The sequence below is a fragment of the Rana temporaria genome, chromosome 5, assembly GCF_905171775.1.
Source record: "Rana temporaria chromosome 5, aRanTem1.1, whole genome shotgun sequence".
In the NCBI taxonomy this organism is placed as follows: Eukaryota; Metazoa; Chordata; class Amphibia; order Anura; family Ranidae; genus Rana; species Rana temporaria.
This window is the reverse complement of record NC_053493.1, coordinates 173,055,800-173,068,408: the sequence shown is the minus strand read 5'-3', so window position 1 is coordinate 173,068,408 and position 12,609 is coordinate 173,055,800. Positions and strand designations below refer to the sequence as shown.

Here is a 12,609-nt window from a genome sequence, read left to right as displayed (position 1 = left end):
GTTACTCTGCAGTGTATTGCTCACATAGTGGGTAGGGTTATATGGGGTATATCCAATGGGGGTCCAAAAGCTTTGTCCAAACACCTGAAAGTAGCAATCCATAACCCAGGTTCTTTGAATATCCAGCATGTATCCTGTACTGTAGTCCAAAATACAGAATTTTACTTATTTTTTGTGCCATTAGCACCACACTTAGATCTACTAAGCCAAGAATTAACACACTGTTATGGCATTTGTTATTTGCAGGCTCTAGAAGATCGTCCAAGTTTTCTTCAAGTAGATCAGGGAGACAGTAGCAGTCCCTCATTTAATCCTTCAGACACTTCTCTCCTGTCTTCATCTTCTCCCATCGATGAAATAGAAGAAAAGAAATCCAGCTTCTTAAAGCGACGGCAGTAAGAAAAATGTGTTTTGTAATATTAAGTGTATCTATTGTCAAAATTTAAAATCATAATCAATTCCGCACTGAATTTTCATTACTCTTAATAACCTAATTTATAATGCACTTTGTAAACTTACTCTGTGAAGATCCCCACACATTTACTTCATTGAATTTAATGACATGTATTCACTATATCTTGTGTCACACATTTCACAGAGCCTGCCATCTGAAGTATAAAGGTGCTGAAAGGAGGAATTTTAGGAGTCTATACAGAAATCACTTTTTGCAGGTAGCAAGATACCAAGGGATATGTAGCCCTTAAAAATATAATCAAACCACAGAGAGGTAGCTGCAACGCATGCTAGGAATCTAGGAAATGTGGAAAGAGATGACCATCAAACAGGCAACTATCATGCTATGAAAGGAGATTTTTCAGGAAAGCTTGTATTACATTGTAAAAAATTACTGTTGATTGTAATGCTATTGCAATCCTGACGGTATAAAAATGAAAGTGTATGCTCTGACTATAGAATATTTTAAATTGGTATTTACTTTTTTTTTCTTTTTATTATTGTATTCTCTTGTGAATTATTTAAATGTGATCTGATTTATCTATTGATATATAAATATTGTAGTTTCATAATCATGGACATAATGAGGCTGATTTACTAGGAGACTTAAAAGTATTCACAAAATAAGTTGTGTACAAATTCAGAATCCATTAGGCAATCATGTGCAGATAAAAAATGGACACAGCCTGGCAATCTTGATCTTAGGGTTATAGCACCACCTTAAGAATAACAAAGCATGCCTATGGGCAGCCCTTACCAGTGGACAAACTCTCCATCAGCTATAGGCAGTCCTGTTTTTTTTCTTTACTTGGTGTAGCGGTACCCTCGTGAGGGCTGCTGAGTGTTGTAGTCCACCTGTCACCCTGCCCAGCCAGGCATACAATTTTCAGTCACTCTTTAGACAGAAAAAAGTCCAAGCACTTTTTATTGAGGGGAATTAACTTGGATGGGATAAGGGCATGTGCGATGCCCACTGAATTGCAGAATATTTACACGGGACCAACTATATACACTCCAGTCTTCACTCCAGCTCAACACTTGATTGCAGACTATTCCTCCTCGACCAAAAACAATAGTTGCACGCTGCCACCTAGTGGTGAGCGGATAAATGTTTAAATAATACAAATTGAGTGGTATCAAATAAATATATTGTGAACGTGAAACTGCTGCTATCACCTACCGTATCTCACAAAAGTGAGTACACCCCTCACATTTTTGAAAATGTTATTATATCTTTTCATGTGACAACACTGAAGAAATTGCACTTTGCTGCAATGTAAAGTAGTGAGTGTACAGCTTGTATAACAGTGTACATTTGCTGTCCCCTCAAAATAACTCAACACACAGCCATTAATGTCTTAACTGCTGGCGACAAAAGCGAGTACACCCCTAAGTGAAAATGTCCAAATTGGGCCCAAAGTGTCACTATTTTGTGTGGCCACCATTATTTTCCAGCACTGCCTTAACTCTCTTGGGCATGGACTTCACCAGAGCTTCACATGTTGCCACTGGAGTCCTCTTCCACTCCGCCAGGATGACATCACAGATCTGGTGGATGTTAGAGACCTTGTGCTCCTCCACCTTCTATTTGAGGATGCTCAATAGGGTGCACTGACAGGCTGCCCCCCCCCCCTTCAACCTCTGCAGCAATGCTGGCAGCACTCATACGTATATTTCCCAAAGATAACCTCTGGATATGACGCTGAGCACGTGCACTCAACTTCTTTGGTCGACCATGGCCTGTTTTGAGTGGAACCTGTCCTGTTAAACCACTGTATGGTCTTGGCCACTGTGCTGCAGCTCAGTTTCAGGGTCTTGGCAATCTTATAGCCTATGTCATCTTTTTGTATAGCAACAATAATTTTTTTCAGATCCTCAAGGAGTTCTTTGCCATGAGGCGCCATGTTGAACTTCCAGTGACCAGTATGAGAACGTGTGGGCGATAACACCAAATTTAACACACCTGCTCCCCATTCACACTTGGGACCTTGTCACACTAACAAGTCACATGACATCAGGGAGGGAAAATGGTTAATTACGCCCAATTTGGAAATTTTCACTTAGAGGTCTACTCACTTTTGTTGCCAGTGATTTAGACATTAATGGCTGTGTGTTGAGTTATTTTGAGGGGACAAAAAGTTTACACTGTTATACAAAGTGTAATTTATTCAGTGTTGTCACATAAAAAGATATAATGAAATATTTACAAAAATGTGAGGGGTTTACTCACTTTTGTGAGATACTGTAATGCCGCGTACAGACGATCGGACATTCCGACAACAAAACCATGGATACATGTTGGCTCAAACTTGTCTTGCATATGCACGGTCACACAAATGTTGTCGGAAATTCCGAACGTCAAGAACGCGTGACGTACAACACATGAGACAACACTAGAAAAGGAAAGTTCAATACCAGTCATGTTAGTAGAAGTTTGGCGAGACATGATTCACGCTTTTTAGCCTCATGCTTTTCAGTCCGTTACAGCGTGATGAATGTGCTAGCAGAGGAGAATGACATGGCCCCCTTTGGGCCCAGTGCCCTGAAGATTTTTTTTTTTTTTTAGATTCTTCTATCAACTGCCGGCTGGGTGACAGGCTGGATATATAGATCCTTGTAGTCTCCCCAGTCTGGCCATCGAGCGTGGGCAGACCTTAGCTATGCGCTGGGTTGGCCACGACATACCCCATGGCTCCAGGGGTGGCCGGTGGGCTTTTTGCTCCAGAGTCCACATATGACTGGGCTGTTTTGTTGTCTCACTCACAGTAGCCCGGGCCGACAGCTACTTCAACTCGGTTGTAGGCCTGTCAGGAACGCACCAGCAGATCCTTGCATGGACGGTTAAGTACAGTTCCTCCTGCCTCAGCGGGTTGGAACAGCTGGGCATTCCTGGGATTAGGGGGTTCTCCTATCCTCCCTTTCCCTACTCTCTGTCACATTTCCCCTTCTGCTCTAAAGGGCTCGCTGCGACCGGGGCGGACCTGTGGGGAGACTCTGGGTACCAGTGGGAGACTGTGGGGTGTCGGGGGCCCGTTTTTTTTCTGAGGGGATGCTCTGCCTCTGGGAAGTCCCTACCTCGGCCTTCTCATCCACATCGTGGTGCTCCCCTGCCATTTTGGCAGCGCCGACGCCATTTATAGTATGCCTGCTGCTTCTATTGAATTTTCCCATTGGTGGCCATTTTGTTGTGGCCGCGCTGTGGCGCGGGTTAATATTGCGTGCGGCCATTTTCTTGTGGTCGCGTCCTTTTTTCTCTGAGGGGTCTGGCGGCCATTTTGGTGTGGGTTTTTGGCCTCTGGTGTTGGCTTCCTGAACAGCGCACAGCACAATTCTACTCACAGATTTTCCTTACAGATTTTCCTCACACACACGCTGTGTACAAAAGGCAGGCAGCGGCACTGAGCAGTCTCTTGCTGGGTTGGTGAGTCCTGAGTCCCCTGGGTAACCCCCCACCAGGTCAGTGCAGCAAGGAGGGTGGACTTTTCAGGTCTTGAATTAGTCCCTGAGAGCTGTCTGTGGTGTTATGGAGTCAGTATCTGGTCCTTCCTCCCCAAACATCCCAGAGGTGGCAGCTGGTGCCCCTGCACCTGCGGTTCCCATGAACACTTTGTCGGCAGTCCTGGAATCATTTGTTGCAGGGTGGAAGCGGCGTAAGAGGGTAAAAAGCGCTCCCTCCATCTCCTGGGGAATGCTCTGACTCAGACCCGGGCCTGGCTGCGGCACAGGACCCCGATTCTGGGTTGTCAGAGGATGTGGACCAGGACCTTCATGTGAGGAAGACCCCTCGCCCTGGGTCAGTGCAGGACAGGGCACTTGTTAGTGTGCTTATCAATGTTGTGAGGGACTCTCTTAAGCTGGATGGTGCAGCTGAGGCATCCGCAGAGGGGTCAGTCTCCTTTTGGGTCGCACAAATCGGACCGCTCTGTAAAAGCTTTTCCCTATGTATCTTTCTTTGATAAGTTCATAGATAAGGAATGGGAAAAGCAGCAGAAGTTCTTTGTGGTCCCTCAGCGCCTGGTGGTCCGTTATCCCTTTGTGGACAGCCTCTTGAAAAATTGGGCTTCTCCTCCGGTGGTTGACCCCCCCCCCCCCCCCCGGTCGCTCGGTTGAATAAGGTCACCACTCTTCCAGTAGAGGGGACCCCTGCATTTAAGGACCACACTGATAGGAGGTCCGAGGCGGTGACCTGCTCCATGTTTACCATGCTGGGGTATGCGTCTCACTGAATGGGCAAAGATATTGCACCAGACTGTGGAGGAGCATCAGTTCCCTCCTGAGTGTGTAAGACTGGCTGACCAGTTGGTCCAGGGTCTTTTATATGTCTGTGATGCCACTCTGCGGCCCCCTTGATCTCCAGAGCATCTGCATCTGCGGTGGTATTTCTGATTTGTCTGAAATGCTGGTCCGCTGACCAAGCATCCAAAAAAGCTCTGGCAGATTTACCCTTCAAAGGTGGGAGACTTTTTGGTACCTCTCTGGACGACATTATTAAGAACGTCACTGGAGGTAAGAACACTCTTCTCCCTCAGTCCAACAAGGGGAAGGAGCTGCGCCGTAACCTAGGTCCTTCCTTTCCCACGCAGAAGCGGTATTTTTGTCAGTTGGAGACCGCGGATAGTCCCTCCCAGGCTGACAAAGGCTTGGCTGGGGGACAAAAGCACCCCTGGGTGCGTAAGCCAAACAAGCCAGGAACCAAGACTGCCACTGCATGAAGTTTTGCCCCCGCCCGACTCATGGGTGGGAGGACGGCTTCGCAGGTTCATGGCTCGGTGGACCTCTCTGCTCTCCGACCAGTGGGTCTGCGAGATGGTCACTTCGGGGTACAAGTTCGAGTTTCTTTCCTGTCCACCAAACAGATTCTTTCCCTCAAATCTCCCTCTCCTTCCGTCTCGTTGGTCTGCCCTTTTGGGGGCAGTGCAAGACGTGCTGAGTTGCGGGGTAATTTTACCTTTTTCCGCGGGACGAGAGGTTTCAGGGTTTTTATTCTAATCTGTTTGTGGTCTCGAAGAAAGAACAGCCCACACTCATGTTCATTCAAAACGTCCATCCCTAATATAAGGGAAGAGGTGCCATTATGCATGGTCTCCTTTTCACTCTTGTCATTTATGTGGTTATGAATTACTTTACACTATTTGACCACCTGACATTACTAAACACCTTCCGCTCCCTTCTCTAATTATTTGATGAGACGAGTCATGCAACATACACATTCAATACCTAAAATGAAAGTCAAATTCAAACCAGCCATACGGATAGTACCCCACAATCTATTTTATTAAATGTATTTTATTTATTTATTACTTTGTTTTTTAATGACACATTAACAATCTCTGTTTACCCTTTATATGCTTGCGGCATGCTTATGATTCATAAAAATCAGACAAGACATTGAGACACGTTTTTTGAACACAAAAACAATAATTTAATGTGGAGTTCCACCCATAAATATAACATTACATCAGTAGTTTTAAAAAAAAAATTCATTAGTCCTTTACAAATTTTTTTTTTTTTTTTTTAGATGCCTTTAAAGTGTTGTTGCTAGGCAGAATAGTTAATCTTCCCACTTCCTGCACCTAGGTGCTTAAGCTTCACTGCACAGACTCCTGGGAATGTAGTGGGTGTAACTTTCCAGGAGTCTGTGCACTCCCCAGTCTCAAAGAATCATGTGACTTGGACAGCACAGGTGCTGAAACCTGATCTGACACTGCTTGTGCAGCACTGGGCATGTGCGAGATCTGCAAGGCTGAAATCCAGGAAGTCATACAGTCTGGCTTTATGATGCCCACACTTAAGATGGCCCCAGTCAATTTCTATTTTATAAAGTGTCTAAATGCTGTAACAACCTAACAAAACGGACCTTGGTTTACAGACTAACTTTACTAGAATACATTAAGCTTGTGTATTACAGAGGTATTTATATTTAAAAAGTGAAATTGTGGCCGGAACTCCGCTTTAATATATAAATAAATATTACGAGTTTTTTATGCTCATGTTTCAAACATCACTTGTTGCCATTTCTCTTGAAGGTCTTTCACAATTCTATTAACGACTCCGATGAGTTATGTTATGGTTTTTAGGCTCTCTTAGAATAGGATCGCACCCAGTCCATTAGTATTATAATAATCTCCTCATATGACCCCTCACCTAAGGACCTTGATCTTCACACACATGTATGATTTCTTTTTTACACCAGGATTGTTTACAAATCAGTCCTCTTTATTTTAATAAATACATTTTTCCACACCTCCACATCCCCCACACAGCGCCACACTCATTAGATCTAGGGGAGCTATACCTTCGTATATCTCGTTAACCATTGACACACCGTTCACATGCAAGCACCAACACATCAAACACCCAATCTATACATATGCACCACATAACACGATATTGCTTTTTCACACTTCATCATATACACTCACTGGTCCCATTTCACTACACACACACACTTCCTATTTTTCCACCTCACTTCCTCATTCATTTTTATTTATTTTTTCTCCTCATCCATTCACTTTTTTCACTTTTTTCATCCATTCACCCCCCTTTTTTTTCCTCCTCATCCATTCACTTTTTTCATCCATTCACCCTTTACATATATACTTTTTTTCTTTTTTTCATATACTTTCTTCCATATCCTTTTTTTTTTGCAAAATATATTTTTTTATTAATAAAGACAGTGAAAGTAATCACAGAACATCAATCAAAAGAAATAAAGAGTGAATCTGCAATCCACGTGTACAGTTGAGAACTTGACATTATTGTATGGTGTACAATATAGTGCTCCCATGGGCCCACTATCGGCAAACATGACTGGACATTCCCCACACCCTGTCGCCCGCCGGCACCGGCGCAAGCAGAGGGGGGCCAAATAAGCCTCCAACAAACCTCCGCCCGCTCCTCCTCCAGCGAGCAACATACCCCAGCGCGAAGGCCGCGCTGAGGCGGGGCCGAGACGCCCGCACAGCCATGCTGTCCCTCTCAACATTCTCTGGACCCTACAGCAGTGGGTCCGAGGTGAGCAAACCAGCAACCATAGCGTATTCTAAAACCCAACCTCCATACATTTATACAAAAAAACTGAAAGTTCGTGGAGGGCAGAGACTAGGAAAGGACCACAGAGAGAGTAGTGGTGGAACAGAAAAGAGAAGAAGAAGAAATAGGAAATAAGAGGGGTGTCGGAGCATACCTGTTGTTCAGATGATATATTGCGGGTCTGCATCGAGCGAGCCGAGTCCGAGGCCGGGTCTCTCCCCCAACCCAAGGCTTCAGGGCTTCCCCTTCAACCGCGATCTAAGGGATGGTTCAGCTAATTCTAGTATGGCCAGGTCTAAACTCGAGGACAGTTCCCCGTGGTCGTTCGTGTGTGCCATATGTGCCACCCACGGTGCCCACACTACATCAAAGCGGTCTAGGGTATCTTTACAAGTCGCTATCCAATGTTCAGCTTCCCTGATGTCATTTACCTTGGCCACCCATTCCTCCCTTGTCGGAATCTGCGGACGTTTCCAGTAGATGGGGATCACACGTCTAGCCGCGTTAAGGAGATGCGGCAGTGCACTTTTTTTATATTTACTAATTGGAATTTGAGGTACATGAAGGAGGAAATGTGTCGGGTCAAGGGGGATGTCAAGGTCCAGGGCCTCTTTTATTTGTAGCCTAATGTCCTCCCAGAAAGGACGGATTCGGGGACAGTCCCACCATATGTGCAGGAGTGTGCCCCTGTGCCCGCACGCTCGCCAACATTGGTCCGAAACGGAGGGGTAAATCCGCGCCAAGTCAGCCGGCACCCTGTACCAGCGCGTCAAAACTTTATAATTTGTTTCTTGGGTTCTAGATTCCATCGAGCTGGAATGATTCCATATCCTTTTTTACTCACACTCACATGTCCTATTTTTATATTACACCCTAGGGTTAACATACACATTTAGCATTTAGCATTACACCATTGGGCAGATGTAGGTTTGCAATGGGTGTGTGTGAAGCATTCCCAATTACATGTTGGGTCACACCTGAGTTCACAGGAGACTTTGATTAACCAATCAGTCTACAGAACTCCTACTTTTGATTGTTTGGTAGAGTATATATTTTCTTCTTGTTTGCCATGCACATTAGCTATGAATAAGCACTGAAGCACAGTGCGAAACGCGTTAGCCTTTTCCTGATTGTTTGCTGTGGCGTGTGATGTTCTGTGACCAGTTTTAATAAAAAGGAACGTTTTTGGAGTGCGGCTGTCCCAGCTTCTTCTCTTCAATTTTTAAGAGTACTGAAGTTCCGTATGGAATCAATTAGTTTGGTGGTGGCTGCGCTCCATCCGGGGGACTTTCTGGCATCCTTGGACATAAAGGACGCATACTTGCATGTCCCAATTTGCGCAGGACACCAGAGGTTTCTGCGTTTTGCGGTCGGAGAAGACCACTTGTGGCTCTTCCCTTTGGCCTACCGTCAGCACCAAAAGTTTTCACCAAGGTGCTCACCCCGATTTTAGCTTTGTTGAGACAGCGAGGCATTGCCACCGTGGGCTACTTAGACAATCTTCTTCTGAGAGCATCTTCTGGCTCAGAATTAGAGGTAGATGTGTCTATAGCCAGCCAGACCCTCCGAGAATTAGGTTGGGTGTTAAACATCCAGAAGTCGGTCCTGGTGCAGACTCAGCATTTGGAATACCTAGGGTTTATTCTGGACTCCTCGGCGGCGAGAGTCTTCCTTCTCCAGTCTGCGGTGAAGCTGTTGGCATCCCGCAAATGATCGTCTCTCTGTTTTTGCATGCGAGTCCTGGGCCTCATGGTAGCCTCCTTCGAGACGGTACCGTATGCCCAATTCCACACTCGAGTCTTGCAGAGGGAGATCCTGTCCAAATGCAACAAATCTCCGTTGTCTCTGGATCGCCAGACTCAGGTTGATCTCCTAGTCAGTGTCTCTCAGAATTGGTGGCTGAGATCCCCGGCTCCTCAGTTCGTGAAGTCGTTTCACCCCTTTCTAGTGTCCAGGGTCGCTGGACTCTAGAAGAATCCCGTCTGCCGATCAATGTCCTGGAACTTCAGGCGATCAGGCTGTGTCTCTCCTCGTGGTCGCGGAGGTTTCAAAGTCGCCCAATCAGGATCCAGTCAGACGGCGGTGGCTTATGTCAACCATCAGGGGGGAACACGGAGCTCGGCTGCATCGTCCTGCGGTGGCTGGAAAGAAACATACCGGCTCTGTCGGCTGTCTACATTTCAGGCGTAGAAAACTGGCAGGCGGACTACCTAAGTCGCCAGATGCTGGACCAGGGGGAATGGTCATTGCATCCGGAGGTGTTTCAACTCCTGTGCAGGAGGTGGGGCACACCGGACGTGGATCTCCTGGCTTCTCGCCTCAATCGCAAGGTGTCGAGGTCTGTGGCCAGGTTCAGAGATCCCTGGGCAGACGCGTCAGACGCTTTGGTGGCGCTGTGGGGGTCAGTATCGGCTAATTTATGCTTTTCCCCCACTGAAGTTGCTTCCTCGTCTACTTTGCAGAGTGGAGACCGAGGGGATCCCGATGATTCTAATCACTCCAGATTGGCCACGGTGTCCTTGGTACGCCGATCTTGTGCACCTGGTGGCGGATGCACCCTGGCTGCTGCCAATGCAGGAGGACCTTCTGTCTCAAGGTCCCATACTTAATCCTGCTTTACAGTCGCTGGCTTTAACGGCATGGCTATTGAAAGCCAGGTGCTGAGGGACCGAGGTCTTTCGGACTCGGTCATCTCAACCATGCTGAGGGCACGGAAGTCTTCTCCCAGGTAGATCTACCATCGCACCTGGAAGGCCTACAGCTCTATGTGCGAAGAGATGGTGTGGCGTTCACGGACGTATTCTGTTTCCAGGGTCCTGCTGTTTTTACAGCGTGAAGTAGATCAGAAACTTGCCTTAAGCACTATTAACCCCTTAACCCCCGGACCATATTGCTGCCCAAAGACCAGAACACTTTTTGCGATTCGGGACTGCGTCACTTTAACTGACAATTGCGCGGTCATGCGACGTGGCTCCCAAACAAAATTGGTGTCCTTTTTTTCCCACAAATAGAGCTTTCTTTTGGTGGTATTTGATCACCTCTGCGGTTTTTATTTTTTGCGCTATAAACAAAAATAGAGCAAAAATTTTGAAAAAAATGAATATTTTTTACTTTTTGCTGTAATAAATATCCCCCAAAAATATATAAAAAAAATTATTTTTTCCTCAGTTTAGGACAATACGTATTCTTCTAAATATTTTTCGTAAAAAAAAATCGCAATATGCGTTTGGTTTGCGCAAAAGTTATAGCGTTTACAAAATAAGGGGGTATTTTTATGTAATTTTTATTAATATATTTTTTTTACTAGTAATGGCGGCGATCAGCGATTTTTTTTTCGGTACTGCGACATTATGGAGGACACTTCGGACACTTTTGACACATTTTTGGGACCATTGGCATTTTTATAGCGATCAGTGCTATAAAAATGCATTGGATTACTATAAAAATGCCACTGGCAGTGAAGGGGTTAACACTAGGGGGCGGAGAAGGGGTTAAGTATGTTCCCTGGGTGTGTCATTACTGTAGGGGGGGTGGCCTCACTAGGGTAAAAAACCCTGATCTTCTGTTCATACATTGTATGAACAGAGAATCAGCGTTTCCCCCCCAGACAGGACGGGAGCTGTGTGTTTACACACACAGCTCCCGTTCCCCGCTCTGTAACGAGCAATCGCGGGCACGCGCACGGGAGTCACGGACGAGCGCCTCCGGCGACGCGCACGCGTCCCTAGTGGCCACTAAAAGAGCCGACGTATAGCTACGGGCTCTCGCCCAGGAGAGCCGACCTGCCGCCGTAGAATGACGACGGCTGATCGGCAACTAGTTAAGGGACCGAATTCAGCCTTGGCTGTGCTCTTTCAGCGGCCTTTAGCGGCCCATTTCCTGATGGGTACCTTTGTGCAGGAGGTTCGACATATTGGACCACCTCTTCCTCCATGGGATTTGAATCTGGTGCTCTCTGTTCTTCAGAAACCTCCCTTTGAAAATATCAGAGAAATTCCTCTCGACACTATCTCAAAAGGTGGCCTTTTTGGTGGCCATTACTTCTGTCAGACGTGTTTCTGAATTGGCAGGCCTTGTCTTGCAAGTCGCCATAATTGGTCTTTCATAAGGATAAGGCGGTGCTGCGCCCGCAGCCTTCCTTTTTTCTGAAGGTGGTTTCAGCCTTCCGCCTTAACAAGCACATTGTACTTTAATCCTTGTGTCCTCGGCCGGCGCATCCTAAAGAGGTTGCGCTTCATACTTTAGACGTGGTACGTGCCTTGCGGGTGTACCTGTCTGCTACGGCTCCGTTTCGGAGGTCTGACTCGCTATTTGTGTCAGTGTCTGGTCCACAAAAGGGCCTGGCGGTCTCGTTGGCCACCATTTCTCGGTTGATCAGGCAGACCGTCATACAGGCCTATGCTCTTAAGGGGCTGGCACCCCCCTTTCCGGTCACGGCACATTCAACCAGGGCAATTGGTGCTTTCAGACATCAAGCGTCTGTCTCACAGGTGTGCAAAGCGGCGACTTGGTTGTCAGTGCACACCTTCTCCAAATTTTACAAGGTTGATGGGAGGGCATCTTCAGATGCTTCCTTTGGCCACAAGGTTTTGCAGGCGACTGTTTAAAGTTGCACCTTCTTCGTTAAGGAGCTCTGCTTGTTTTGGGGTGAAGTTATTGTTTTTACTGATACTGTTCCCACCCCTCGTTTTTTTTTTACACTGCTTGGGGACGTCCCATATGTCAAGATTTGTGAAGGCTGTGTCTCCTTGGAGGAGGACTCTGAGGCAGAGGTAGTTATGGTTGTGGTTTTTGTACCACCTGGTCCAAGGCCTCAAGTACTTGTTTGATGCGTCGCTGAATGTGGTCCCCTTGCTCTCTAAACTTTGTCTTGACGGTGGTCTTGCGCCATTGGTCGGTGGACCAGACTTCTAAAAAGAACCTTACCTTTTCAGAATGACTGGTGGGGGATCTCCATGGTGGCCTACCTGAACAATCTTCTTCTTTGGATGAAATCTCACTTTTCTTTGTTGGACAATTTGGCTATCACAATTCACATTCTGTAGGAATTAACGATGGATCCTGAGTTTCAAGAAGTCCTCCCTGGTTTCAATTATTCGGTTGGAGTACCTGGGTCTGATTCTG

The 12,609-nt window shown here is 46.3% G+C and overlaps 1 protein-coding gene across 6 annotated transcripts in view; it reads left to right on the top strand.

Moving 5' to 3' along the window:
* Positions 1-12,609, top strand: part of TRIO (trio Rho guanine nucleotide exchange factor) — a 1,129,982-nt gene that overhangs the window by 931,144 nt on the left and 186,229 nt on the right. For all 6 annotated transcript variants that reach the window (XM_040353401.1, XM_040353397.1, XM_040353396.1 and 3 more), the window contains one exon: positions 247-395. In XM_040353401.1, coding sequence (XP_040209335.1) covers positions 247-395 — 149 coding nt within the window. The remainder of the gene's footprint in view (positions 1-246; positions 396-12,609) is intronic.